The sequence below is a fragment of the Leiobunum rupestre genome, chromosome 3, assembly GCF_980474605.1.
Source record: "Leiobunum rupestre chromosome 3, qqLeiRupe1.1.hap1, whole genome shotgun sequence".
Lineage (NCBI taxonomy): Eukaryota > Metazoa > Arthropoda > Arachnida > Opiliones > Sclerosomatidae > Leiobunum > Leiobunum rupestre.
In genome coordinates, this window is record NC_143386.1 from 54,256,404 (window position 1) to 54,282,483 (window position 26,080).

General features: G+C 36.7%; 3 protein-coding genes across 4 annotated transcripts in view; 1 reads left to right on the plus strand and 2 right to left on the minus strand.

Moving 5' to 3' along the window:
- The first annotated feature begins 1,209 nt into the window (after positions 1–1,209).
- LOC149952635 (maltase-glucoamylase-like) overlaps positions 1,210–26,080 on the plus strand; it is a 44,929-nt gene continuing 20,058 nt past the window's right edge. For both annotated transcript variants that reach the window (XM_090168662.1, XM_090168663.1), the window contains exons 1-3: positions 1,210–1,552; positions 2,364–2,691; positions 2,771–3,156. In XM_090168662.1, the coding sequence (XP_090024788.1) occupies positions 2,493–2,691; positions 2,771–3,156 (585 nt within the window). In that variant the 5' untranslated portion in view covers positions 1,210–1,552; positions 2,364–2,492. The remainder of the gene's footprint in view (positions 1,553–2,363; positions 2,692–2,770; positions 3,157–26,080) is intronic.
- LOC149952636 (uncharacterized) lies at positions 11,819–14,779 on the minus strand. Its single transcript, XM_090168664.1, has 7 exons — positions 14,665–14,779; positions 14,321–14,608; positions 14,144–14,253; positions 13,889–14,078; positions 13,659–13,829; positions 12,147–12,379; positions 11,819–12,071 (listed from the first exon to the last, which is right to left on the minus strand). Exons 1-7 carry the CDS (start codon positions 14,714–14,716, stop codon positions 11,868–11,870), a joined length of 1,248 nt encoding a protein of 415 aa, XP_090024790.1. The 5' UTR covers positions 14,717–14,779; the 3' UTR covers positions 11,819–11,867.
- Positions 23,049–25,731, minus strand: LOC149952637 (uncharacterized). Its single transcript, XM_090168665.1, has 7 exons — positions 25,633–25,731; positions 25,290–25,577; positions 25,113–25,222; positions 24,858–25,047; positions 24,628–24,798; positions 23,364–23,596; positions 23,049–23,289 (listed from the first exon to the last, which is right to left on the minus strand). Exons 1-7 carry the CDS (start codon positions 25,682–25,684, stop codon positions 23,101–23,103), a joined length of 1,233 nt encoding a protein of 410 aa, XP_090024791.1. The 5' UTR covers positions 25,685–25,731; the 3' UTR covers positions 23,049–23,100.

Genomic DNA, 26,080 nt, shown 5'->3' on the forward strand with positions numbered 1-26,080 from the left:
GCGAACCCCAGATTTGTTTGGATCTCTAGTTTATACTCGGGTCTAATACGCAAATTAATAGACCCAAACGTGGATTTTCACTCGCGCTCAATGAGACTTTTCAGTTTATATAGTGCCTCGTAGCGACCAACGTGAGAAGTTCAATTTAAGGCTAGTCTTCCGCCAAAAGTTACCGATTTCTGACACTAGATGGCGTTCTAGATCGAGCAGGGGGATCCCCCATTAAAACCAACTAGCAGTAGCAGTCAACGATAAAAGCACTCTTATAGCTGCTAGGCAGACGAAAATCTAGCAGGTAATTTAATTTATCGCATTCATCGTTAAACGAAAATATTAATTACTTTAGCCCCAAAGTTTAATATGGCGTTTGTAAGAAATTTAAAAGATTAAAAATATTCTTAAAAATAAATATGAACAGAAAATAAGACAAGTTGCCATAGCACGTAATTTCAAAGTTAATGAAAAATGAAATTCATTTCAAATAATCGTGCGACTTTTAACCCTTCGTACGTTTAATTAACTTAAGGGTAACCTATAATTATACATTTAGAGGAATTTATTTTGAAACCAGTGGCTCACGCGAAAATGCAAATCTAATTATTAAAAAAGAAGTTAAAATAACGTTTTTCAAGGCTATATGCTAGTTTAAGTTTTAAACCCAGTTTTTAAGCATGTACCGGTATTATAGATGTAATAGAAAGATAGAAATTTTCGTTTTCAATCCACGTTTATTCGAAACTTTATTTTGAACTTTGCTTCAGTAACCTCCTAAACGTGCATTTCCTATTTCGTTATTCTGCTATATTTTTTATGATTATTAAACATTTTTGTCCTTCCCCGCAGTCCGATCTAACTCTTCACGGTTGACAGTAGACGCTATTGTAATGACAATAAAGGCTAGACTTCCCCTTTACTGAAAAGCGGTGACCTTCGGATATATATTTTTTTACGTAAGTATCGGTAGTCAAATTTATATAGCGGCTACTACGAATGGAACGTTTTTATTTATATCACGTGGTACCGTCCCACCAATCACGGGGTTCTAAAGGTATCCCGGTTCTCTATAACGTTTACACTGGCCAAGGTTCGTTTAACGTGTTGATGTGAAAAAATGTCTACGTCTCTTCAGCCCCCTCTCGCGTGATGAAACGGCAAAGCTTTCTTATGGACAACGCCGCGCGACGATGTAGAATTTTAACTTTCCCACCACTTCCAGTTTTCAACGTTTTCTTTTCATTACAGTGGTTGGAAGCGTTCTGGGAAGGTGTATTTTTACCTGAGAGCGCTCTCCTTTGAACGCGAGCAGCCACGTTGGGCGGCTCGTTTTTCGGCAAAAATATTGTCGGTGTACTGTCAAAAGACTTTTTTTAGAACGTTTTCAAGACGCTTTTAAGTGCTAAATTTTTTATGATTCGCCAATGGAGTTTGCCCCCAAAATTGGAGTTTTCGACCCAAGTTTGAATCGTCCAGAGTTCGTATTTCTAACTTCATTTCTTCTCGGCGCGGTTTAGAAGTTGCCAAAAAATCGAGATACCCTGGGGATTTTTGCGTGGTAAGCCTATTTTCATAATACAATTATAGGTGTTAATTACCCTTTGGTGGTGGGTTTTAGGAACTAAGTTTTGTTTAGTTGGCCAAAGGGCATTGACCTTTGCACTGTAGGGGTGACCATTCGTGATATTCTATCAAATATTGTGATAATCAATTTTGGAGACTAACTGAATTCTCAAATTTTGACATGCATGAGAGATTCCCCAATATGATTTTAAAAAATACCTTAATGATTCATTTATGCTAATTTCTGCAAAAGTAGTCAAAATGTTACGCAGAAAAGTACTTTAAAAAGGGTATTGACCGTTGACAAATACTCTAGAAAATATAATGAAAATCAATTTTTAAATGTTAAATTACCTAATTCCAACCCGAACAAAAGATTGTTTGTAAATTTCTGTAAAGTTGGCTAAAAAAATCATGTACACTCTAGAACTTGAAAATCCCAAAATCTGGGCGAAATCGGTTCCAAAATCTCAATCAGTCTAAAAACCAGAAATAAACAAGAAAATCGTGCTCTCAAATTTCAATCAGTTTCTGATTTCTGAAATGACTTTGAGATTCAAAATCTAAAACGCATTAAAGCATTTTTAAATAACCACACAAATTTAGTTTTGAAAAAAATATTTTTATCTTACCTTTGTAAAAGTGTCTTAAAGGGGTAGGGGGAGAGAGAGAGAGCGAGAGTTAAGAAATATAAACCTACAGAGTGGGTCCAACCCACTCAATCAATAAGATTTTCCCCTGAAAAATCGAAAAGGACGCTGTCTGATTTCTCACCTAACAAAAATCCATACGTATCGTAACAACAGGATGCGACCAAGTAAGGCAATGAGGGGAAGCCACACTTATCGACGCCGGATGCAGTGATCAGCCCTATCGATTCCCCAACAAGCACCCCATTAGCGACAGAGACAGTTCAGACAAGGGTCTTCGTTGTCATGGCTCGTTCGAGGGGCTACAGCGTGGTCGGCCGTAAGCTGACCACCATCTCGTGCAAAATCAAACTCCTGGTCGTCCTCATTGTCATCTTGGTCTTAATGCTAGCGACGTTCCTCACCATCTACTTCACCCTCTTGCACGACTTCGGAGAAGCCGATACCGAGGACAATTACTACGTGAACGAAGCGGCCATCACGAGTAAGGGGGAATCTTTAATCTTACTACGAGCTTATAAATACCGCTAAATGCTAATTTATATTCCGTATATCACGTACAGGCGATGGTAAAACGTGGTACCCCGATTGCGAAGCCAACCGTAGGCGAGGAGGACCTCTTCGCCACGTCAAAGTCAGCCAAGCGTTCAATTCGGGAGAGAGTTATTTCGATTGTTATCCGGATTCAGCCTCCAGCGCCGCCGGAGAGGTCAGCGAATCCAAGTGTCGCGCGCGGGGTTGTTGCTGGAACCAAGACCAAAGCAAGAGTCCCGTCAAGTGCTACTATCCCCGGAATTATGGCTACGAGCTGGACGGCGATATCGTCAGCGTGTTCGACGGCTTTGAAGTGCCACTCAAAAGATTACCGATGCCTTCTCGATATGGCGACGATATACAGCAAGTGCGACTCAAAGTGGAACCCCAAACTGCCCATCGGCTTCACGTTTTGGTGAGTTGACACAATTTTATCTTTTGAACGTTTAAGCGTACCAAATATAGAAGTGGAATAGTGACTGTAGAATGTATCTCGAAGTTCTTCTAAAGCTAGGAATTTAAAAGAAAAATAAATAATCAGCTAGGCTAATACCAAAGTCCCAAGGCACCACCTTAGGCGTAAGTCAGCTAGCATTTTATATTGCCATTAATTAAGGTGACCGGGTTAAGCTGCGTATGAGCTCCCTACACTCACAATTACCATTAGTCTCAACCTTTATGGAAAGAGGAAGAGCTGGGGAAAACCCTTTAACCAGTGGGGAGATAACTTTCAAACTCAACGCAGGAGTCATTCAGAGTTGTAGATTGTAATTATAAAAAAATCGATTTTTTTATTTAAATCGAAGAAATCGATTTTTTTTTATTTAAATTGAAGAAATCGATTTTTTTTTATTTAAATCGAAGAAATCGATTTTTTTTATTTAAATCGAAGAAATCGATTTTTTTTATTTAAATCGAAGAAATCGTTTTTTTTATTTAAATCGAAGAAATCGTTTTTTTATTTAAATCGAAGAAATCGATTTTTTTTAAATCGAAGAAATCGATTTTTTTTATTTAAATCGAAGAAATCGATTTTTTTTATTTAAATCGAAGAAATCGATTTTTTTTTATTTAAATCGAAGAAATCGATTTTTATTTAAATCGAAGAAATCGATTTTTATTTAAATCGAAGAAATCGATTTTTATTTAAATCGAAGAAATCGATTTTTTTTATTTAAATCGAAGAAATCGATTTTTTTTATTTAAATTGAAGAAATCGATTTTTTTTATTTAAATCGAAGAAATCGATTTTTTTTATTTAAATCGAAGAAATCGATTTTTTTTATTTAAATCGAAGAAATCGATTTTTTTTATTTAAATCGAAGAAATCGATTTTTTTTATTTAAATCGAAGAAATCGTTTTTTTTATTTAAATCGAAGAAATCGTTTTTTTTATTTAAATCGAAGAAATCGTTTTTTTTATTTAAATCGAAGAAATCGTTTTTTTTATTTAAATCGAAGAAATCGTTTTTTATTTAAATCGAAGAAATCGATTTTTTTTTAAATCGAAGAAATCGATTTTTTTTATTTAAATCGAAGAAATCGATTTTTTTTATTTAAATCGAAGAAATCGATTTTTTTTATTTAAATCGAAGAAATCGATTTTTTTTATTTAAATCGAAGAAATCGATTTTTTTTATTTAAATCTAAGAAATCGATTTTTTTTATTTAAATCGAAGAAATCGTTTTTTTTTATTTAAATCGAAGAAATCGTTTTTTTTTATTTAAATCGAAGAAATCGATTTTTTTTTATTTAAATCGAAGAAATCGATTTTTTTTTATTTAAATCGAAGAAATCGATTTTTTTTTATTTAAATCGAAGAAATCGATTTTTTTTATTTAAATCAAATCAATCAAATAAGCTCCACCCTTGATTTCACCTTAGGCATATTTAGATACTAGGGGGCTTTGTACTGAAAATGAAACCTAGATTGCGCAATAGCTCTGAAAATAGTTCGGTTATAATTTTTCCTTAGAAAATTAATGTTGTAAGAATAGGATGTATCAAATTTATATTTGTTAAGTCATAACATTACCGGAAGTTTAAACGCTAATAATTCCCCGAGACGACATATCGGCGAAGTTGTTATTCCTCTTTTATATTTTCTATGATTTAATTAAATGTTTTGCGATTTCGGTTTTTGCCAAATCTCTCCAGGCGTTTTGATTCACCCGCAAGGTAATATATTTCTGATATTGCGTAAGATGTACTTATTCAAAATTCCAACTATTATCGCATTCCAATATGCAAAATCACCTTGATTCGAAGTTACCGGATCCACTTGTCATTTAGTCTTTTATCAAATACTGGTTTTTCGTCCCATAAATCGAACAGAGGATGTGAAAATATCATTTCGTCATCAATAACTATTTTTTCGTAGTCGGTCGGTGTTAACGAGGCGAGGCAATAATTAATATTTGTCGAGTTGTCTTTCGGTGACATTTCGGAATTTTTTTTAGTCTAGTAACTATACCCGGAATAGACCATTATCTTTCCAGAATCTCGCCGCGGGGCGCTAGTGCCTCCTTTTAATTGCTTTCGTAAGAATCGTTTAGTAATTATTCCCAGCGGTAGGGGGCGTCTCGGAGCCCGGAGGACGCGGTGTCGCTACTAACGTGCGCAGCGCCACTTTTGCCTTCAATCTTTCTTTCTCAAGTTTAAAATTTTCTTCATAAAACACACCTCGGGGTGCCACCCAAACAAGACTGTTAAATCGCTTAAAACAATTGCTCTAAATCAAAGTATTGTTGTACTGGCGTCGATGAACCGTCTACACTACATAGGTTGCATTCATACGCTTCCTCAAATTAAACGCGTGGCGGGATCAGGGTGAAAACGTCACTCCGTCATTGTGGTCGTTATCTTATTTCATTGCCAATTTCATGGTTCGGCGAAGTCGCCGGCTCTGTCATTCTTTCATTTTTTCAACTTCATTATTATGCTTTAAAAAAGTATATAGTAAAACTAAAATAAAACGGTGGCCCATTAATACCAAGAACTGGTTCTTCACAAAAATATATATCTGATATTGTGGTATAATTTACATTACTTAACTTTGTGCAAGATTAAGTTTATATCTTCACGAATCGGTTATTTCGTGGCGCCAAAAGTAGATAATAATTATCTTAAGTAGAAGTATTATTCTTCAAATATTATTTGTTATTCGCTTGAAAAATGTTTGGGAATAGTAAAGTATTAATGAATTAACCTTTTCAGTATACATAAGCCACGATCACACTAGAGCTTAAAACAAAGTTTAAGTCGGTTTGAATGCCAGTTTTGACCGCCGACGATAATTCTTGGCTCACAAGTGCGAAATCGCTTCACCCCGGTTCGCTTATAGCCAAGGCTTAACGCCATTTCAAATTATGACCCAGAATTTTGAAAATACTAAAATGTTAATCATGTTTACTATACATACCGTAATATTATTTGACATAAGAATTTTATTCCCATTATTTTTGAAAATACGAGCAATTTTACTTCCCCGCCTTGTCGTTTTGAAAGCGATTCTGAGCGAACCGACTTGGACGAGTTGCTTTCCGAACCAACACGAAGCGATTTCTCACGCTGGCTTAGAAAACTAGTTATCTAAAACGAAGTGATTTTAGAGGAAAGTGTGAACCTGGCTAGAGCAACGTAGTGGTCAAAACGTGAAGCCTGTAAACTGCTAAATTTCCGTCTGCTAAAGTAGACGCTTTGCGTTTTATAATGGCAAATCGTCTGCGCAGTAGGCCATAATCTTAAAGCTTCTCGTGTTGGCCGCTACGTGGCTCTATGTAAACAGCTAGGAGCAACAAACACCAGGAGAACGCAACCCGTCAAAAATCGTGCATTTTCTTGTGTACAGTTTTCATTGGTTAGACGCTTTAGCGCCTGCTGCCGTCGGAAGGGGAAAATTCGTAAATTGTCTTCCCCCTTTCCGTAAAACGTTCAGCCTAAAGGTTCGTCCAATGAAATTTGTACACAACACTGCGTTAACGTGTTTAAAGGCTAGCTGCGTTCTCCTTGTGTTTGTTGCTCCTAGCTTGCAGGAAAGGTTACATTCGTTCGGGTGGCGGAGTGGTTGACCCTTAAGCCTCGCAGCAAAAGGGGTGTGGCTCGATCCGTTGATTATTATAGTGATATTCTAAAAAAAATATGGAACATAAATATCACCACGGACATATTTTGTACGTTTTTACGTTGCTAGTCAAGCTTGCCAAGCTATGTTTTATGTTCACGTCGTACGTCCTATACGGATACTTCTCTTATCAGAAATGTATTATATACTTCTGGTGGCACTTCATGCAGGATTTTCGATAAACGATAATAATAATAGTGTTGAAAAATTATAGACATAAATTGCCTAACCCTAAAAAATCTGAGGGGTCCCGTTTTAGTTCGTAAGTAAAGCGTTTTCCACCCCAAGATGCTAAATGCAGATATGATTTTAACATCGTTATAACCCTAAGGCCAATTCTTTTATAAGCGCTTCGTGAGCTTTTTAACAACATTTTTCTGATATACCTTCGTCCGTATCTCTAGTCTTGGTCAGTTTAAATGGGGACGGAATGAAGAAGTTTTTACAGTCTTCCTGCCTTCAAAGATATTGCCAATAAGGAAGGAGGTATCTACTAATATAATGAGGGCATTAAGTTATTTTGCATTTGAAAGCGATTAAAGGTAATGAAAGTTTTTTTTTGGTAAAAAGTGTTTCTAGTTTGGGCTACAAATTAGTTTACCCTTCGGTATAATTAGAAATCCTGTAGGCGCTCGGAGGTGTGACATTTAAACCAAAACCATAAAAGGAGAGATAAGAGTGAGTCAAATCGATTAACTGCGTTATTTGTTATTTTTTGTGGAGTGTTATTACTGTACCCTTTTGTTATTGTCTGCCATTTAAATATCGTGTTTCAATATCAAATTTTATTAAATAGGATCACCTTTATTTTTATTCGCAAAGAACTAGGGATGCACCGATATGGGTACAGCCATAAGTAACATAATAACGATAAGTATGACACTTCCTATTGCTTTAATTCGAATTTTCTAACCGAACCTTTTTGCGGCACTGATACTCTCTTCAAGCTGTGACTTGGACTCGCGACTTATCGTTTTGGATGACTACGTTTTGATAAAAATTTAAGCCTAATATCGGAGAGCACGTTCTGGAGTCGCGAGGGGCTTTGGCTTTGATTTGAAGCCCGCGTGCGAATCATGCGTCATAAAAAAACATGAGCTCGTGGCGTCAAGAAAAACCCTTTTTAATTTTTATCATTTTAGCCTAATATTCCGAATATCTATCGGAAACCAGATATTTCGGCTTAGCGGAAGTCTCGAGTATTTTAGACACTAGAGGGCTCTGTGCTGAGAAAACATCTTGATTACGCAATAACTAGGAAAATCAGTTTGGTTGTAAATCTCGTTAATTGTCATACTTATTGGTATTATGTTACTTATGGTACAGCCGATATATCCGCGGTAATATCGGCCGATATTAACAAAGTTATCTATCATAACAGTAGTGTATATGATAAAATCATCGTAAAAGACGGTTCAGTATACTGTCATACCATTTTATTATAATTTTTAATGAAAAAATGTTTGCAAAAGCAAATCCGAATATATTTCTTTTCATTTTGTCTAAAAATGGTCCGATCTTGCTTTTGAAGTCTAGCGTACGTGGCGCGGCCAATCAAATAAAATATTGTTATTAGTTAATCGATAATTTTCTTATTTTTAAATGTTTTTTTTCTGGAAATATTTTTCTAATACCGGTATTGGCCAATACGGTAACGCTTAAGCCGATATTGGCCGATACCGGTATTAGAAGAATAGGCTGATATATCGGTGCATCGATTCATTTTATGGACTATATTAGCCTTTTCAGTTGATATAGAGCCACATAGCGGCCAATGCGAGAAGCTATTACAATGCTGTATTAAATAATTTAATTATTAATGACGGTAATCGCCAAACTGAACTTTTTAATTAGCTTTTTCAGTTTATGTACAGTAATAGTCTTAGTCGATAGCTACGCCGCAAAAATTTCGTTTTAAAAACGAAAACATTTGAGTTTGCCGTTTTCGGTCTATCGAAATCTGGCAGCCTTGCCTGCCTTCCGGCCTGTATCTCCATACCGAAAATGGCCGACGATTACGCCGCCGAAAATATTTTACTAAACTGATCGGCGGCGTTTTAGACCGTTATTTTGAATTATCGACTAAGACTATAGTGAGTGTAGGGAGCTATTGGTTCGCGTGGCATGCAGGGCTTGAAACCACCCTCCTACGCTTGTAACCCGGCCACCTGTTTAAAGGCATTAGAAGTCGCTCGATGACTTGGGCCTAAGGTGGTGCCTTGGATATTAGCCTAGCTGATTCTAAAATTCCGAGAAGCGCTTAAACTGCAGAAAATATTTTAACACTGATAAAGAGAAATTTCAACCAGTCAAATTTCAAAATCCACAATTTTTATTCCCTTTTCCCAAATTGTACTATAGCTTTTCCAATTTTAAGGTTTCAACAGAGTTTATATTAGAAAGAGCACTATATTCTTGACGTTGAAGCTTTTAAGTACGAGCCTGTGATAATCGTAAATTTAAGAGACCCGGATGCTAACCCGTTTAAAGTTAAATATTGGCTACTGTTCTGACAGTAAAAGGGTCCGTGGGAGGTCCCCGGGGAAGGCCAGAATTACGTCATTCAGTTCGCCATGGACAATCGAAGATTTTACCCTTTTCTTTGGAACGGAATTGCGCCTTTGTGGCCAAGTTGAACTTTAATCGTATTCACCCCTTTAGCTCGCTGCTTGTAGTCGTACTCTCGCTTCATTGTTTCTATTGTTTGCCTACGCGCGAACGTCAAAAAAGCGGATTTTGGGGATTAATTTGATTAGCCACGCTCGTGCTACACGCTTTAACACTCAGTTACCCCAAAAACTTGACGCTAGAAAATGAAACAAGTTGCGAAAACCGTATTGACTTTGTTTCGCGGCAAATGTGGGCGGGGCCGGTTTAAACAAATTTTTCACGTTAGGCAACACCATAGATAAAATAATTTTTCGTATATAGATAGGAAACTTCCTGTTGTAGAAGTGACGCCAAAATTTTGGCCGACATCTGGTGGCGACACCCGAATAATATTTGGTGAAGTTAATAATAATAATAATAATAATAATAATAATAATAATCAGCTAGGCTAATACCCATCATCCGACTTTTGAAGCCATTAATTCAGGTGGCCGGGTTACAATGCGTAGGAGGGTGGTGGCAAGCCCTGCATGCCACGAGAAGTCCGTACTAGAACCTTGGTGTAACGCAATCCCAATTGCAAAGGCTTAAGCGAGCTATATGTATTTAAAGTACTTTTTTCTTGAACTGAGAGCAAATTTAAAAAAATAGCACTAAAGAAATAGCATTCAGTAAAGATTTCAAGTTTGTCTTAAACGCTATTTCTGGTATATTTCAAGACATTTACCTTGCAAAATACGTTTATTCCCAAAACTCCGACATCAAATTTCTGAATACGTTCTACGCTCTTGCGAACACAGCCAACTGGCGCAGTCACTAGATGTCAGGGCAATCTCGTGAGAGTCAGTTTCCCCCATTGAAGTTTCCTATCTATATACGAAGTTATTTTATCTATGGGCAACACTGTTATTTTTAACCGTGGCTGCTTCTTCAAAACTTTACGTTAGCTACTATTAGCGAGGGAACACTGGATTGGTTGTTATATTTGAGCATGCGCAATTTTTTTTGCTTAGAAATAAATATCTATGATAAACGTAAATCATGTGTCATGGAGCACGTGGCGCTATCTAAGCAAATAAAGAATTGACAAAATACTAGTTCAAATATTAATTTAATTTAGCTATAACTTACAATTCGTTAAATTAAAACAAATTATTCATTAAAATTATTCGTTAAAATTATTCGTTAAAATTATTCGTTAAAATTATTCGTTAAAATTATTCGTTAAAATTATTCGTTAAAATTATTCGTTAAAATTATTCGTTAAAATTATTCGTTAAAATTATTCGTTAAAATTATTCGTTAAAATTATTCGTTAAAATTATTCGTTAAAATTATTCGTTAAAATTATTCGTTAAAATTATTCGTTAAAATTATTCGTTAAAATTATTCGTTAAAATTATTCGTTAAAATTATTCGTTAAAATTATTCGTTAAAATTATTCGTTAAAATTATTCGTTAAAATTATTCGTTAAAATTATTCGTTAAAATTATTCGTTAAAATTATTCGTTAAAATTATTCGTTAAAATTATTCGTTAAAATTATTCGTTAAAATTATTCGTTAAAATTATTCGTTAAAATTATTCGTTAAAATTATTCGTTAAAATTATTCGTTAAAATTATTCGTTAAAATTATTCGTTAAAATTATTCGTTAAAATTATTCGTTAAAATTATTCGTTAAAATTATTCATTAAAATTATTCATCGTAGACGTGAACAAGAGTCACCGACAATCGCAGGGTTGCCAGGCGTTAGGGAAAGGTCAGGGAATTTTAAGAATTTGTGAAAATTCAGGGAATTCAGTTTTATGTAATTTTACTTTAGATCTATTATTTAGATCCTTGAAAGGTTTTTTAACGTTGAAATTACCAAAACACTACGAAACTAAAACGTCTTCTTGGCCAAAATATTTGTACATAATCGAAACTAAAACTGCGTTTCTGGCGTAATATTCAAAACTAAATCTACCGCTACACATTTTAAAGCGAAACTACTGTTCTATAGTGGTTTATTTCCTAATAATAATTGACGCGGCTAAACTTTCGTGTTTGCTTAGTCTTTAACAAAGATGTTAAAGAGTCAAAGAAAATAAAATGTTGGTTATTTAATCTGTGCATATAATTTCGGTACTTCAATTTTTTACTCAATTTAAAATTTATTTGATAAGGAACAGTTAAAAATAATTTAAAAGTATTAAAAACCAGTGTTTAAAAAAAGAGGTTTAAACCAAAAATAATTTTTTTTTCTCCAACCCGGCGGACACGGTAAGAGGCAATGTTGGAGTCTGTTCTACTGACCGCTAAAGCGAGTGTCATTTTCATTTTAAAATTACTTCAAATGGCTCATTGAAGATTAAATTTATTGCAATAAATACAAAATATATACGGGAATTTAACTCGAATTTGGCCCCAGCAAGAGCTGCTTCCATTCGCTGAAACCCGCATCGTTGTGAGCTCGAATTTTAACTTGGGTGTACGCCATATCATCTGGCTGTCGGTACAACTTGTAAGTGTTATCAATGCAGGGTGGCAGTTTGATTTCGATGGTGCAAGGGGTCGTGGAAGGCGCCAAGAGATTGAGGTGGTTCTGATTCAACTTTCAAAATCATAAGAAAATAATATTAGGAAAGTTTATAGATTTTTACCAACGGTAAGAAATATATTATTTCACCAGGGTCTGTTGTATTTCGTAATAATCAACATTGGCCGAATCGTAAGTCCATTGAATCCAGATATACTCCTTGTTGCCCGGTCTGAGAACCAGTTCTGGTGCGGGTGGCAATAAGTCTATTCTCAATCCTTTGGTGGAGGCCCAACCAACCTCGCCCATTGTGGCAGCGGCGAAATGAATGGTGAAACTAGAGCCTTTGGGAAACCCGCTTAACGTGTACCTGTTATCGGACACTGCCGAATCGGAAATCATATTCGTATCACAAACTAGTTTTTAAACTACTAATGGCAAAAGTAAACAACGGGAAAGTCTTGGGCTGACAACATATTCTTAACTTCACCGGTGATTGCTACGTTTTTATAGGACCAAACTAATTGTTACAAACTCCTGCCCTTATGCAAAAATTATTTCGCTCCTCTAGAGGGCTGTAGAAAAATTTGAATTTTCCACCTCGAGATTGTTTTTAATAATAACAACACACTTTATAGGTAAGCACATAAATTGGTTATGGATCCATTGGCACCTGCTCTCAAAGTGGCCCTTAAAATCAGGTACTTAGAAGCTTCTATTCGAGACGAGGCTTAATGTCGACTAGGAGCCAAGTATAGCTTAGTACGTTGCCAGCGAAAATGTCTATTGTATACCACGTCAGTTTCTATGAGAATCCTCACGGTTACTACCATCATATGGAACATAATTACTCATAAGTATGCCTCTGTATAACATTTCCATTGAAAACAATTCAATAAGACCGTGTTTCACGCGGAACGTACATTAAGCGGACCCAAAAATGCAAAAATGCTTATAATTGAAAAGGTTACCATGGAAATGAAATCATGTGATCGCGAGGCACGAGCTAAACTTGACATGGGCAAAGCCAGAAACGCGCGAGGAATTCTCACTAACTTCCGTTTCCCATCAGTAAAGTTGATGACGCGTATTTCGTCACGGAATTGTAAGTGACGTAATTTACGTCATATCCCGTGAACAAGGTTTCATTAACGAAAATGCTTTTATGGCATACTTTATATTTATGAGTGATTATGTTACATATGCTACCATCTAGGAGCAACAAACACAGCACCCCACACATGGAGAGCGCAACCCGTCAAAATTCGTGCATTTTCTTGCGTACAGTTTTCATTGGTTAGACGCTTTACCGCCTGCTGCCGTCGGAAGGGGAAAATTCGGAAATTGTCTTCCCCCCCCGCCCGTAAAAGGTTCGTCCAATGAAATTTGTACACTGCGTTAACGTGTTTAAAGGCTAGCTGCGATCTCCTTGTGTTTGTTTCTCATAGCTACCATAGTCTTCCAATATATAGTATTGTAGAATATAAGTTTTCTAAACGATTGTTTAGTTTTGCCATATAAAAGCCTCAAAAAGAACTAATTTTTGCCGCGGCAGGGTACAAGTTTTGATAAAATTTGTTGACGAAAAGTTTGAACTTGAAATAATCAGTCGTTAGGAAACTTTCTCCTCCAAAATGAACTTTTACCGTTCCTGGTACTTACCAACTTGTATCGAACCACTATGATGTCCCTCAGTCAAGGTACCAAGTTCGGAGTAGAAGTAGAAGATGTAGGTCGAGTCCGTGTAATTTTTCAGGCTAATCTCGAAGGTGGCTGAAGAATCGGTGACGCCGATGACGCGAACTTCGTTGATACCGAGTAGTAAGTCGTGTTCTAGGAAAAGAAAATATTAAAGTACCTATTCTCAAACGCTCTCCGACTCGCTAACTTACTAGTGCCGTTTGCGGTGCTATTTATTTTATGTCCGGAATAGACGTAAACATTATCCAAGGACGAGCCTATTTCGTTGGTAGCAATGCATTGGTAATTACCAACACCGCTTTCCTTGATGTTAATGAAAGAGGTTGAAAAGAAATCTGTGTGTCTAATAGTCTCGTTGAAAACGGTATTGTCTAGGTTCAACTGTTAGATAATAAAGTGAACGATTAATACCAGGAATCTTCATTAGTTTGTAAAGTAACAATTACTTTGTGAAACCATTTGATTGTGGGCCTTGGGGTTCCCGTGGCGGTACAGCCAACCGTGTCACTCACGTCCAGATCCAAGCTAGGCACTAACGCCTTGATTTCGGGAGCGGCTGTAAGATACGTATACTTATGTTTTTTGCCTTCATTACTTAATACTTCGTTGCATAATGCTCGTACAGTATACGATTATTGTGATCATCTTGGTGAAGATGGTTTTGCCCGTTACCGGATGCGATATTTCGAAAAACAAAACCGCCCCAGTGAGGTTCTTGTTGACATCTTTGATGAAGATTCCGTCTGGCTCAACGTCATAGTCCTTGGGGTCCAAGGGTAGCAATTGATCCTGGTGCACTTGTCCGATCCTCCAAGCACGTTGTCCTTGCAAGTAAGGGATGTTGCACATGATCTTGCCTTGCTTGCCTAAGACCACGGTTTGTTCATCGGGGCAAGAACTTTGGGCAGCAACTACATATTGAATTTATTAGTTTATTGTACCTTCAAGCGGGCATTCAAGTACTCACTTTGGGTAATTGCCACGGTAATTAAAACCAATATGACTGTAATTTTAAACATGACTGAGGTCTACTCCGGTTTTTTCAGCAATGAAACGGAAAGTTTCGGGATTCCGTTAATAGATTTATTTGCGTGTGTTATCATTTTGACGATTTTGTGATATCGGTTAATGCAGATAGTTCTAGAAACAATTAAAATAGTCCACCCCTTCAAAGATTGACATTCAATATTGGTGTTCTTTGCGTACAATAGCTTGTTTCCATTTGAGGAATTTAACTTATAGATAAAACGTATGTCGTTTAGTGTAAACAGAAGTTTTATCTTTCATCGAGATAAATTATCTGATACTTTAATGTGAAATGGTGTTTCGAGTTATTGTTGTCTGATTATATAAATCCCAGATTAAAATCGCGATTGTTTTATCAGCTATTTACGAAATATTTCAATGTTAAATTGTCTTAAAACGATATTAAGGAGAAAATGTTTGTATTATGCACATAATTAATTATAACTAATTTAAGTATTAATATAAACCCGTGTTTTAAAAAACCTGGTTCTAACCATTTTTTACTCAACATAGTAAAAGGCAATGTTAGAGTCTACGTTATACCAAGAGACATAGAAGAAAAAGTCTGCCTCTTGAGCTCTTCCCTAGCAGCCACCACAGCTCCATTAAGTTGGCCCCCCCTCTCTACAATTTTAAAAACTTTCATTTGCGATCGAATGCGACCTCGATGCGACGTTATGCGAAACTAAAAAAAAAAGATGCGACATAATTGTTAAGTTGGAATAATTAAAACAAAAGGGGGGGCTAACTTAATGACAGCCCCCCCACTTTCAACTATCAACCCGGAAACACCTTTATTCGATTGCGACCTCAATGCGACGTTATGCGACACCCTTACTTTCGAATGCGACATCTTAGTTAACGAGATAATCGCTTTCGTAAGTGGGGGGGCTAACTTAACGCGAGCCCCCCCTATAACAGTTGAGGCCTCCAAACACCTTTATTCGATTGCGACCTCAATGCGACGTTATGCGACACCCTTACTTTCGAATGCGACATCTTAGTTAACGAGATAATCGCTTTCGTAAGTGGGGGGGCTAACTTAACGCGAGCCCCCCCTATAACAGTTGAGGCCTCCAAACACCTTTATTCGATTGCGACCTCAATGCGACGTTATGCGACACCCTTACTTTCGAATGCGACATCTTAGTTAACGAGATAATCGCTTTCGTAAGTGGGGGGGCTAACTTAACGTGAGCCCCCCCTATAACAGTTGAGGCCTCCAAACACCTTTATTCGATTGCGACCTCAATGCGACGTTATGCGACACCCTTACTTTCGAATGCGACATCCTTACTTTCGAATGCGACATCTTAGTTAACGAGATAATCACTATCGTAAGTGGGCAGGGCTAACTTAACGCAAATGAATGGGCCGCCATGTTAAATGAATGCAAATGAATGCGACCTCATTTTAAATGAATGCAAATGAATGCGACCTCATTTTAAATGAATGCAAATGAATGCGACCTCATTTTAAATGAATGCAAATGAATGCGACGCCATTTTAAATGAATGCAAATGAATGCGACGCCATTTTAAATGAATGCAAATGAATGCGACGTCAATGCGAAGCAATGCGACACCATAATTATCGAAATAATCACCGCTATTCGAATGCGACAGCCGTGTTAACGAGATAATCGATTGAACCAGATCGATAATCATCAAATATAAATACGGAAACACAGGTCGATTAAGTTGGCCCCCCTTTTTTGATTTCCCAGAAAATTTCTCTATCAATTTTATGCACCCACAATGCGACAGCAAGTGAAAGAGATGTGACTTAACCATTATCGAGATATAATTAAAATTAAAAGGGGGCTAAATTAACGTCAGCCCCCATAATTTCGTTATTCAACCAGAACAGAATATCATAGCCACTACATGGCAATGCGAAGAAATGCGACAGATATAATTTTGATTGCGAAAAATAGTTTATGAGAAAATTAATAGAGAAAGTGGGGGGGCTAACTTAACAGTAACCCCCCATATTAATTCATAATTTTAATTAACCTTAATATAAAGAGACGTCAATGCGAATTAATGCGACACTATTTTTAACGAATGCGACAAATTAGGTTATGAGATAATAGACAAATGAAAAAGGGGGCTAATTTAATGGCAGCCCCCCCCCGAAATATAAAAAATAAGTTCTATAAAAAAATGAAGTCGTCAACGCGGACCAAAGCGACAACCATTTATCCAAATGCGACATCAATAAAAATAGTTCTTCCTAACCAGATTGTTATGTGACCAATAATAGATAAAAAAGGGGGCTAATTTAATGGCAGCCCCCAAATTTTATATTTATAATTTGTAATTAAAAATAAATTACGTCGTTAACGCCAACCAATGCGACAATCATTTTTCCAAATGCGACATCAATAGAAATAGTTCTTCCTAACCAGATTGGAATATGACCAATAATAGATAAAAGAAGGGGGCTAGTTAAACGGCAGCCCCCAAAATATAATGAAAAATTTAAAAAAAAAAACAATTTGCGAGTGTAACGCTAATTAACACGACAATCGTTTTTTCAAATGCGACATCCATAGAAAGAGTATTTCCTATCCAGAATTTTTTTTATCAGATTTAGAAAAAAAAAACAATCTAAGGAGACGGCGATCAATTTAATGCAACCCTGTTTTACACGAATTCAACAAATTAGGTAAAGTAAAAAGCTAATTTATTGGTAGCCTCAGAATGTTAAAAATTTAAAAAAAAATTAATTATGTTTTTAACGTGGACTAATGCGACAACACCTTTATTAATTGTGACAATATTTCATACCTGCGAATCTGACTACTAAATGCACTCCATTTATGTTTTAAAAGCGATAGTTTTATTCAAGAAAACTGATAGTAGCGACTGCGTATGATTACGAATCATCTCTTTTTGATAGCGACATCTGGGTGACTGCTTGAGACATAATTTTAATGAATGGGACATCATTTTAAGTGAATGCGACATCAATATAAATGAATGCGACATCAATATAAATGAATGCGACATCAATATAAATGAATGCGACATCAATATAAATGAATGCGACATCAATATAAATGAATGCGACATCAATATAAATGAATGCGACATCAATATATATGAATGCGACCTCATTTAAATGGACTGCGACCTTATTTTAAATTAATGCGACAATTTTAATGTGAAACCTTAAAATTAATGCGACATCAATATAAATGATTCCGACATCAATATAAATGAATTAGACCTCATTTTAAATTAATGTGACCTTATTTTAAATGATTGCGACCTCATTTTAAATGATTGCGACCTCATTTTAAATGAATGCTACCTCATTTTAAATGAATGCGACCTCATTTCAAATGAATGCGACATTATTGAAATAATTGCAATATAATTAGCATTGAATGCGATATAATTTGAATTGAATGCGATATAATTTTTAAATAATGTGACTTTAATTTAATTGAACGCGGGACCATATTTATGTCATCAAACCGCAATTGTACGACGTAAATAAATTCTATTGAGGGTGTTAAAGATAAGTTTGTCAAATATTAAGAGGAGTGGCGTAGACAAGGGGTTTGTGTCCAACGCCCCACCCCTTTTCAGCCAACCTTTTTCTGTTTTATATATCAACTCCTTCTTAACATTGACACTCGTCGACACCTTTGACGTATTTCCGGCTACGTCACAGATAAGGAGCTGTTTTCTATGGATCCTAATGAGTTGAACTTGTCTAATGAACATGAGTTGTAAAGTGCTTTGTTTCAGAGATTTGGGTTCCTAAAAAATTACTTGGAAAACCCAACACAGCCTTAATACTGATAATCGGTATTCTTCCTTAAACCAATTTTGATTTCATAAAGTGATTAGATATTTTTTATCAGTGAAATGAAATACTTTAATATGTGGCAAAAAATCATTATTGTACCTTTAGAAGTAATGTAATTCTGAAGAGGGATTCATGTTTTTTAAAATTAAACGCTCCAAAATAGTTATTTCCGTTTCGATGTCAATTTGAATGGCTATAAAATCACCGCCATTTTGTAATCCCTCAAGTCATTTTGTACCGCCTCCTTGCTAGAGGTCGGCGGAACAAATAAATTAACCGCAACAATTTCAATTAATCATTAAAATTAGTATTATCTGTTTTATACGAATAAACAACGATTTAACATGCACAATTTATAATTTTTTTCGAATATTTCTGAATAATTCTCGGTTATGGATAAATATTAACAATCGTATAATTTCTTATTCAAACGCCGACCTCTACTCCTTGCAGAGACCCTCTCAAAGATCAAATGGTTGTTCATCACAAAATCAAACTAAGACGCTGCAGTCGCTCAGAAGTGAAAATAAGAAAACTATAAAAAATAATTAAAAAACGACCGCTTTATGTTTTTAGCGTGGTTTTCGCTTGACGATTCCCCTGCAATATTACGAGATTATAAAGAACGATCTAAAATAAAATAGTGGATATTACTTTAAATTTAAATTGGGGCCCAGTTATTAACTGTTAGAAGGCCCATAAAGTTGATATGGTGAAGCCCCAACCCCCCTGGAAGTTGGGCCAAATTTGTATATAAAAATACTTGAAACATTTTAAAATACTAGCACCACCTCTGGTTGCCCGTTTTTTGTGACAAACAAATTTATTCCGTTAGCCACAATAATGTTGTAACTTTACAATGCCTTTAATTAAATCGCTATTTAAAAAATGAACCAGGCTTAAATGAAAAACTCATTCACATTCATTTAAAATGAGGTCGCATTCATTTAAAATAGGGTCGCATTCATTTAAAATGAGGTCGCATTCATATATATTGATGTCGCATTCATATATATTGATGTCGCATTCATTTATATTGATGTCGCATTCATTTATATTGATGTCGCATTCATTTATATTGATGTCGCATTCATTTATATTGATGTCGCATTCATTTATATTGATGTCGCATTCATTTATATTGATGTCGCATTCACTTAAAATGATGTCCCATTCATTAAAATTATGTCTCAAGCAGTCACCCAGATGTCGCTATCAAAAAGAGATGATTCGTAATCATACGCAGTCGCTACTATCAGTTTTCTTGAATAAAACTATCGCTTTTAAAACATAAATGGAGTGCATTTAGTAGTCAGTTTCGCAGGTATGAAATATTGTCACAATTAATAAAGGTGTTGTCGCATTAGTCCACGTTAAAAACATAATTAATTTTTTTTTAAATTTTTAATATTCTGAGGCTACCAATAAATTAGCTTTTTACTTTACCTAATTTGTTGAATTCGTGTAAAACAGTGTTGCATTAAATTGATCGCCGTCTCCTTAGATTGTTTTTTTTTCTAAATCTGATAAAAAAAATTCTGGTTAGGAAATACACTTTCTATGGATGTCGCATTTGAAAAAACGATTGTCGTGTTAATTAGCGTTACACTCGCAAATTATTTTTTTTTAATTTTTCATTATATTTTGGGGGCTGCCGTTTAACTAGCCCCCTTTTTTATCTATTATTGGTCATATTCCAATCTGGTTAGGAAGAACTATTTTTATTGATGTCGCATTTGGATAAATGGTTGTCGCTTTGGTCCGCGTTGACGACTTATTTTTTTAAAGAACTTATTTTTTATATTTCGGGGGGGGGCTGCCATTAAATTAGCCCCCTTTTTTCATTTGTCTATTATCTCATAACCTAATTTGTCGCATTCGTTAAAAATAGTGTCGCATTAATTCGCATTGACGTCTCTTTATATTAAGGTTAATTAAAATTATGAATTAATATGGGGGGTTACTGTTAAGTTAGCCACCCCCCCCCCCTTTCTCTATTAATTTTCTCATAAACTATTTTTCGCAATCAAAATTATATCTGTCGCATTTCTTCGCATTGCCATGTAGTGGCTATGATATTCTGTTCTGGTTGAATAACGAAATTATGGGGGCTGACGTTAATTTAGCCCCCTTTTAATTTTAATTATATCTCGATAATGGTTAAGTCACATCTCTTTCACTTGCTGTCGCATTGTGGGTGCATAAAATTGATAGAGAAATTTTCTGGGAAATCAAAAAAGGGGGGGCCAACTTAATCGACCTGTGTTTCCGTATTTATATTTGATGATTCTCGATCTGGTTCAATCGATTATCTCGTTAACACGGCTGTCGCATTCGAATAGCGGTGATTATTTCGATAATTATGGTGTCGCATTGCTTCGCATTGACGTCGCATTCATTTAAAATGGCGTCGCATTCATTTGCATTCATTTAAAATGGCGTCGCATTCATTTGCATTCATTTAAAATGAGGTCGCATTCATTTGCATTCATTTAACATGAGGTCGCATTCATTTGCATTCATTTAACATGAGGTCGCATTCATTTGCATTCATTTAAAATGAGGTCGCATTCATTTGCATTCATTTAACATGAGGTCGCATTCATTTGCATTCATTTAACATGAGGTCGCATTCATTTGCATTCATTTAACATTTGCGTTAAGTTAGCCCTGCCCACTTACGATAGTGATTATCTCGTTAACTAAGATGTCGCATTCGAAAGTAAGGATGTCGCATTCGAAAGTAAGGGTGTCGCATAACGTCGCATTGAGGTCGCAATCGAATAAAGGTGTTTGGAGGCCTCAACTGTTATAGGGGGGGCTCACGTTAAGTTAGCCCCCCCACTTACGAAAGCGATTATCTCGTTAACTAAGATGTCGCATTCGAAAGTAAGGGTGTCGCATAACGTCGCATTGAGGTCGCAATCGAATAAAGGTGTTTGGAGGCCTCAACTGTTATAGGGGGGGCTCACGTTAAGTTAGCCCCCCCACTTACGAAAGCGATTATCTAGTTAACTAAGATGTCGCATTCGAAAGTAAGGGTGTCGCATAACGTCGCATTGAGGTCGCAATCGAATAAAGGTGTTTGGAGGCCTCAACTGTTATAGGGGGGGCTCACGTTAAGTTAGCCCCCCCACTTACGAAAGCGATTATCTAGTTAACTAAGATGTCGCATTCGAAAGTAAGGGTGTCGCATAACGTCGCATTGAGGTCGCATTCTATTGGTTGTGTTTCCGGGTTGATAGTTGAAAGTGGGGGGGCTGTCATTAAGTTAGCCCCCCCTTTTGTTTTAATTATTCCAACTTAACAATTATGTCGCATCTTTTTTTTTTAGTTTCGCATAACGTCGCATCGAGGTCGCATTCGATCGCAAATGAAAGTTTTTAAAATTGTAGAGAGGGGGGGCCAACTTAATGGAGCCTTCCACCACAGGTTTCCTGAAAACTTCCAACTTCACCAACCTCCCTCTTACGCCCTATACTAGCGAGCCAATCATATTGTTAGAATTCAAATCTTTTTTTGGGGAAAAAATAGTATCGCGACACATTAGTAATTCGGCCGAATTCACGAAACTTCGTCTGCTTTAGTCAACGAGTTTCCAAACATAGGCTTATAGACCCATTATGAAAGTTGGGGGGCCGAAAATTAACATTTTTACCTGGCAACTCAGCATAATAATAATCAGCTAGGCTAGGCTAATACCCAAGGCACCACCTTAGGCCTAAGTCGTCATGCGACTTTTGAAGCCCTTAATTCAGGTGGCCGGGTTACAATGCGTAGGAGGGTGGTGGCAAGCCCTGCATGCCACGAGATCGAGCCAACAGCTCCCTACACTAACTATTACCGTTAACCTAAAGTTTTTATGGAAGGGGAAACCCCTTAAACCAGTGGGGAGAGAACTTGCAAACTCAACGCAGAAGGAGTTGTTCCTAGTTTTCACCCAGTGCCACAAGCTGGGATCGAACTCGGCTCCTCTTGCTGCGAGGCGAAAGTGCTAACCTCTCCGCCACCCCACCTCCGTTTCCTTACTTCCGCCTGTATATTTCAATGGCGGTCACGTGGTTCAAAACGTCACAAACAGGGTGTTCCGTCCAGAGGTCTCACTTAAGACTCGTCTGCGGCCCCTCTTTTGATATGGGTCTATTACGTTATAATCGTTTTTTATTATATTTTTACGTGAAATAAATTTTAAAATGTCGGGAAAGAAAAGTAGGTTGAAGTTGACCAATAAGTCAACGCAGTTCAATGCTTTTGCAAAGCTTAAAGATGTTCGTTAAATTGGTGTTCAGTGCCTTAAGTTATACTGAGACCTCATATTTTCTAACTACGCCCGTCAAATTTCTAGTAATCTAGCGCCCCCCCAATGGGGAAAAGAACTGAGGGAGTAGTTGGAAGTTTTCACGGCACACGGGGGCAGCGCTGAGGCAGACTCTTTTTCTTCTATGTCTCTTGGTTATACTGACCGCTTAAGCGAGTGTCATTTTCATTTTTAATTACTTCAAATGGCTAATCAAAGATGAAATTTATTGAATTATATACAAAAATGTAGGGGAATTCATCTCGAAATCGGCGCTAACAAGAGTTGCTTCCATTCGCTGAAACCGGCATCGTTGTGTGCTCGAATTTTAACTTGGGTGTACGCCATATCATCTGGCTGTCTGTACAACTTGTAAGTCTTATCAACGCAGGGGGGCAGTTTGATTTCGATGGTGCAAGGGATCCTGAAAGACTGGTTCCGTTCCAACTTTTAACGTTATAAGAAAAATAAATTAGACCAAGTTGGTCTTTCTGACAATTGGTAAAAATCAATTATTTCACCAGGGTTTGTTGGATTTCGTAATAATCAACATTGGCCGAATCGTAAGTCCATTGAATCCAGATATAATCCCTTTCGGCCTCCCTTAGAACCAGTTCTGGGGCGGGTGGTAATAAGTCTATTCTCAATCCTTTGGTGGAAGCCCAACCAACATCGCCCAAGTTGGCAGCGGCGAAATGAATGGTAAAACTAGAACCTTTGGGAAATCCACTCAAAGTGTACCTGCTATCGGACCCTGTCGAATCGGGAATCATTCTTATTATAAGTTAGTTTTTAAACTGCTAAAGGCAGAAGTAAATAACGAGAGAAAGTCTTGAACTGGAAGTGTATTTTAACTTCCACTGTGTTTGAAGTGTTTTTGAGAGCAAACGAACTGCTCCACACTCAGGCCCTTTTTGTAAAACAGATTTGATTCTCTAGAGGCTTGTGGAAACAATAATTATAATAATAATAATTATCAGCTAGGCTAATACCCAATGCACCACCTTAGGCCTAAATCATCAAGCGACTTTTAAGGCTTCTAATTCTGGTGGCCGGCTTACAATGCGTAGGAGGGTGGTGGCAAGCCCTTCATGCCACGCGAGCAAACGGCTCCCTACAATTTGCACAAAGCCAAATTTTCCACTTAGGTGGGTTTTAATAATAACAGGAAACTAAATTAATTGGTCAAGGATCGATTGGCACCCGCTCCGAAAGTGGCTCGAGAAATGGGGGCTTAAACTACGTCAAATGTAAGACGTAACGCGTTTTTGAAATTAATTGGCTGGCTACCATCGCTAAGAAGACTCACTTAACAGATAATTTAAGAAACCCGATTAGTTCTGGTATTGAATTGGTCCTGTTCTTCACGAAACTGATGTAATTCCTTTAAAAATTAGGAGTTCAGATAATTAAAAAAGATCACGGTATGCAAGTGAACTTCTATTATAGAGACAATTCTTAATGTTGACTAGGAGCGAAGTTTAGTTTAGCATGTTGGGATCGAAAATCTCTATTGTAAACCACGGCAGTTACTATGAGATTCACCAGGATTATTAATACTGTAGAATATAAATTTTGTTCACTATTATAATTTTAGTTTCGCTTAATAAAACGCTCAAAAAGGGGGCGAACTACTTTTTGATGCGGCAGGGTACAAGTTTTGATAAAATCTGTCAACCGAGAATTGCAAAAAAAATGTTGAACTTGAAGCAGTTAGTCCTGGACTTGAACAGTTTCCTAACGACTTTCTCCGCCAATATTAACTTTTACACTCCTGGTACTTACCAACTTGTATCGAACCGCTGTGATGTCCCTCATTCAAGGTACCGAGTTCTGAGTAGAAGTAGAAGATGTGGGTCGAGTCGGTGTAATTTTTCAGGCTAATCTCGAAGGTGGCCGAAGAATCGGTGACGCCGATGACGCGAACTTCGTTGATACCGAGTAGTAAGTCATGTTCTAGGAAAAGAAAGTATTAAAGTACTTGTTCTTAAACGCTCTTTGATTCGCTAACTTACCATTATCGTTTGAGGTGCTATTTATTTTATGTCCGGAATAGACGTAAACATTATCCAAGGCCGAGCCTATTTCGTTGGTAGCAATGCATTGGTAATTACCAACACCGCTTTCCTCGATGTTAATGAAAGAGGTTGAAAAGAAATCTGTGTGTCTAATAGTCTCGTTGTAAACGGTATTGTCTATGTTCAACTGTTAGATAATAAAGTGAACGATTAATACCAGGAATCCCCATTATTTTGAAAAGTAACAATTACTTTGTGAACCCATCTGATTGTGGGCCTTGGGGTTCCCGTGGCAGTACAGCCTACCGTGTCACTTGTGTCCAGATCCAAGCTAGGCACTAAAGCCTTGATTTCGGGAGCGGCTTTAAGATACGTATACTTATGTTTTTTGCATTCATTACTTAATACTTCGTTGCATAATGCTCGTACAGTATACGATAATTGTGATCATCTTAGTGAAGATGGTTTTGCCCGTTACCGGATGCGATATTTCGAAAAACAGTACCGCCCCAGTGAGGTTCTTGTTGACATCTTTGATGAAGATTCCGTCTGGCTCAACGTCATAGTCCTCGGGGTCTAAGGGTAGCAATTGATCCTGGTGCACTTGTCCGATCTTCCAAGCACGTTGTCCTTGCAAGTAGGGGATGTTGCACACGATCTTGCCTTGCTTACCTAAGACCACGGTTTGCTCATCGGGACAAGAACTTTGGGCAGCAACTAAATATAGAATTTCTAAGTAATTGAACCTTTAAGCAGGCATACAAGTACTCACTTTGGGTAATTGCCACTGTAATTAAAACTAATATTGCTGTAATTTGAGACATGACTGAGTTCTACCTCAGTTTCTACAGGAATGAAACGGGATATTTCGGGGTATATTTATAGATTTAACAGCTGTTATGATAATGACTTTGTAATATCGTATAATGCAGATAGTTCTAGAAACAATGAAAATAGTCCACCCCTTCAAAGATTGACATTCTATGTTGGTTTTCGTTGCATACAGTAGCTTGTTTCCTTTTGTGGAATCAAACTTTTGTCGTTTTGTGTGAGCTGTATCTCATGACGAGATATGATCTATTAAAATGTGAAATGGTGTTTCGAGTTATTGTTGTCTGATTTATATAAATCCCCGATTATAATCGCGATTGTTTTATCAGCTATTTACGAAATATTTCAATTTCAAATTGTCTCGAAACGATAATTGATGAAATGTTCCA

Bases quoted from the DNA above. Each gene is read 5' to 3' on its own strand.
- LOC149952636 (XM_090168664.1), bottom strand. From the start codon at position 14,716: ATGTTTAAAATTACAGTCATATTGGTTTTAATTACCGTGGCAATTACC. The intron at 14,609-14,664 runs GTGAGTACTTGA...TTCAATATGTAG, and splicing joins TACCGTGGCAATTACCCAAA to TTGCTGCCCAAAGTTCTTGC. The intron at 14,079-14,143 runs GTAATTGTTACT...ATTATCTAACAG, and splicing joins CAATCAAATGGTTTCACAAA to TTGAACCTAGACAATACCGT.
- LOC149952637 (XM_090168665.1), bottom strand. From the start codon at position 25,684: ATGTCTCAAATTACAGCAATATTAGTTTTAATTACAGTGGCAATTACC. The intron at 25,223-25,289 runs GTACGAGCATTA...CGTATCTTAAAG, and splicing joins GATCACAATTATCGTATACT to CCGCTCCCGAAATCAAGGCT. The intron at 23,290-23,363 runs GTGAAATAATTG...TAACGTTAAAAG, and splicing joins ACGAAATCCAACAAACCCTG to TTGGAACGGAACCAGTCTTT.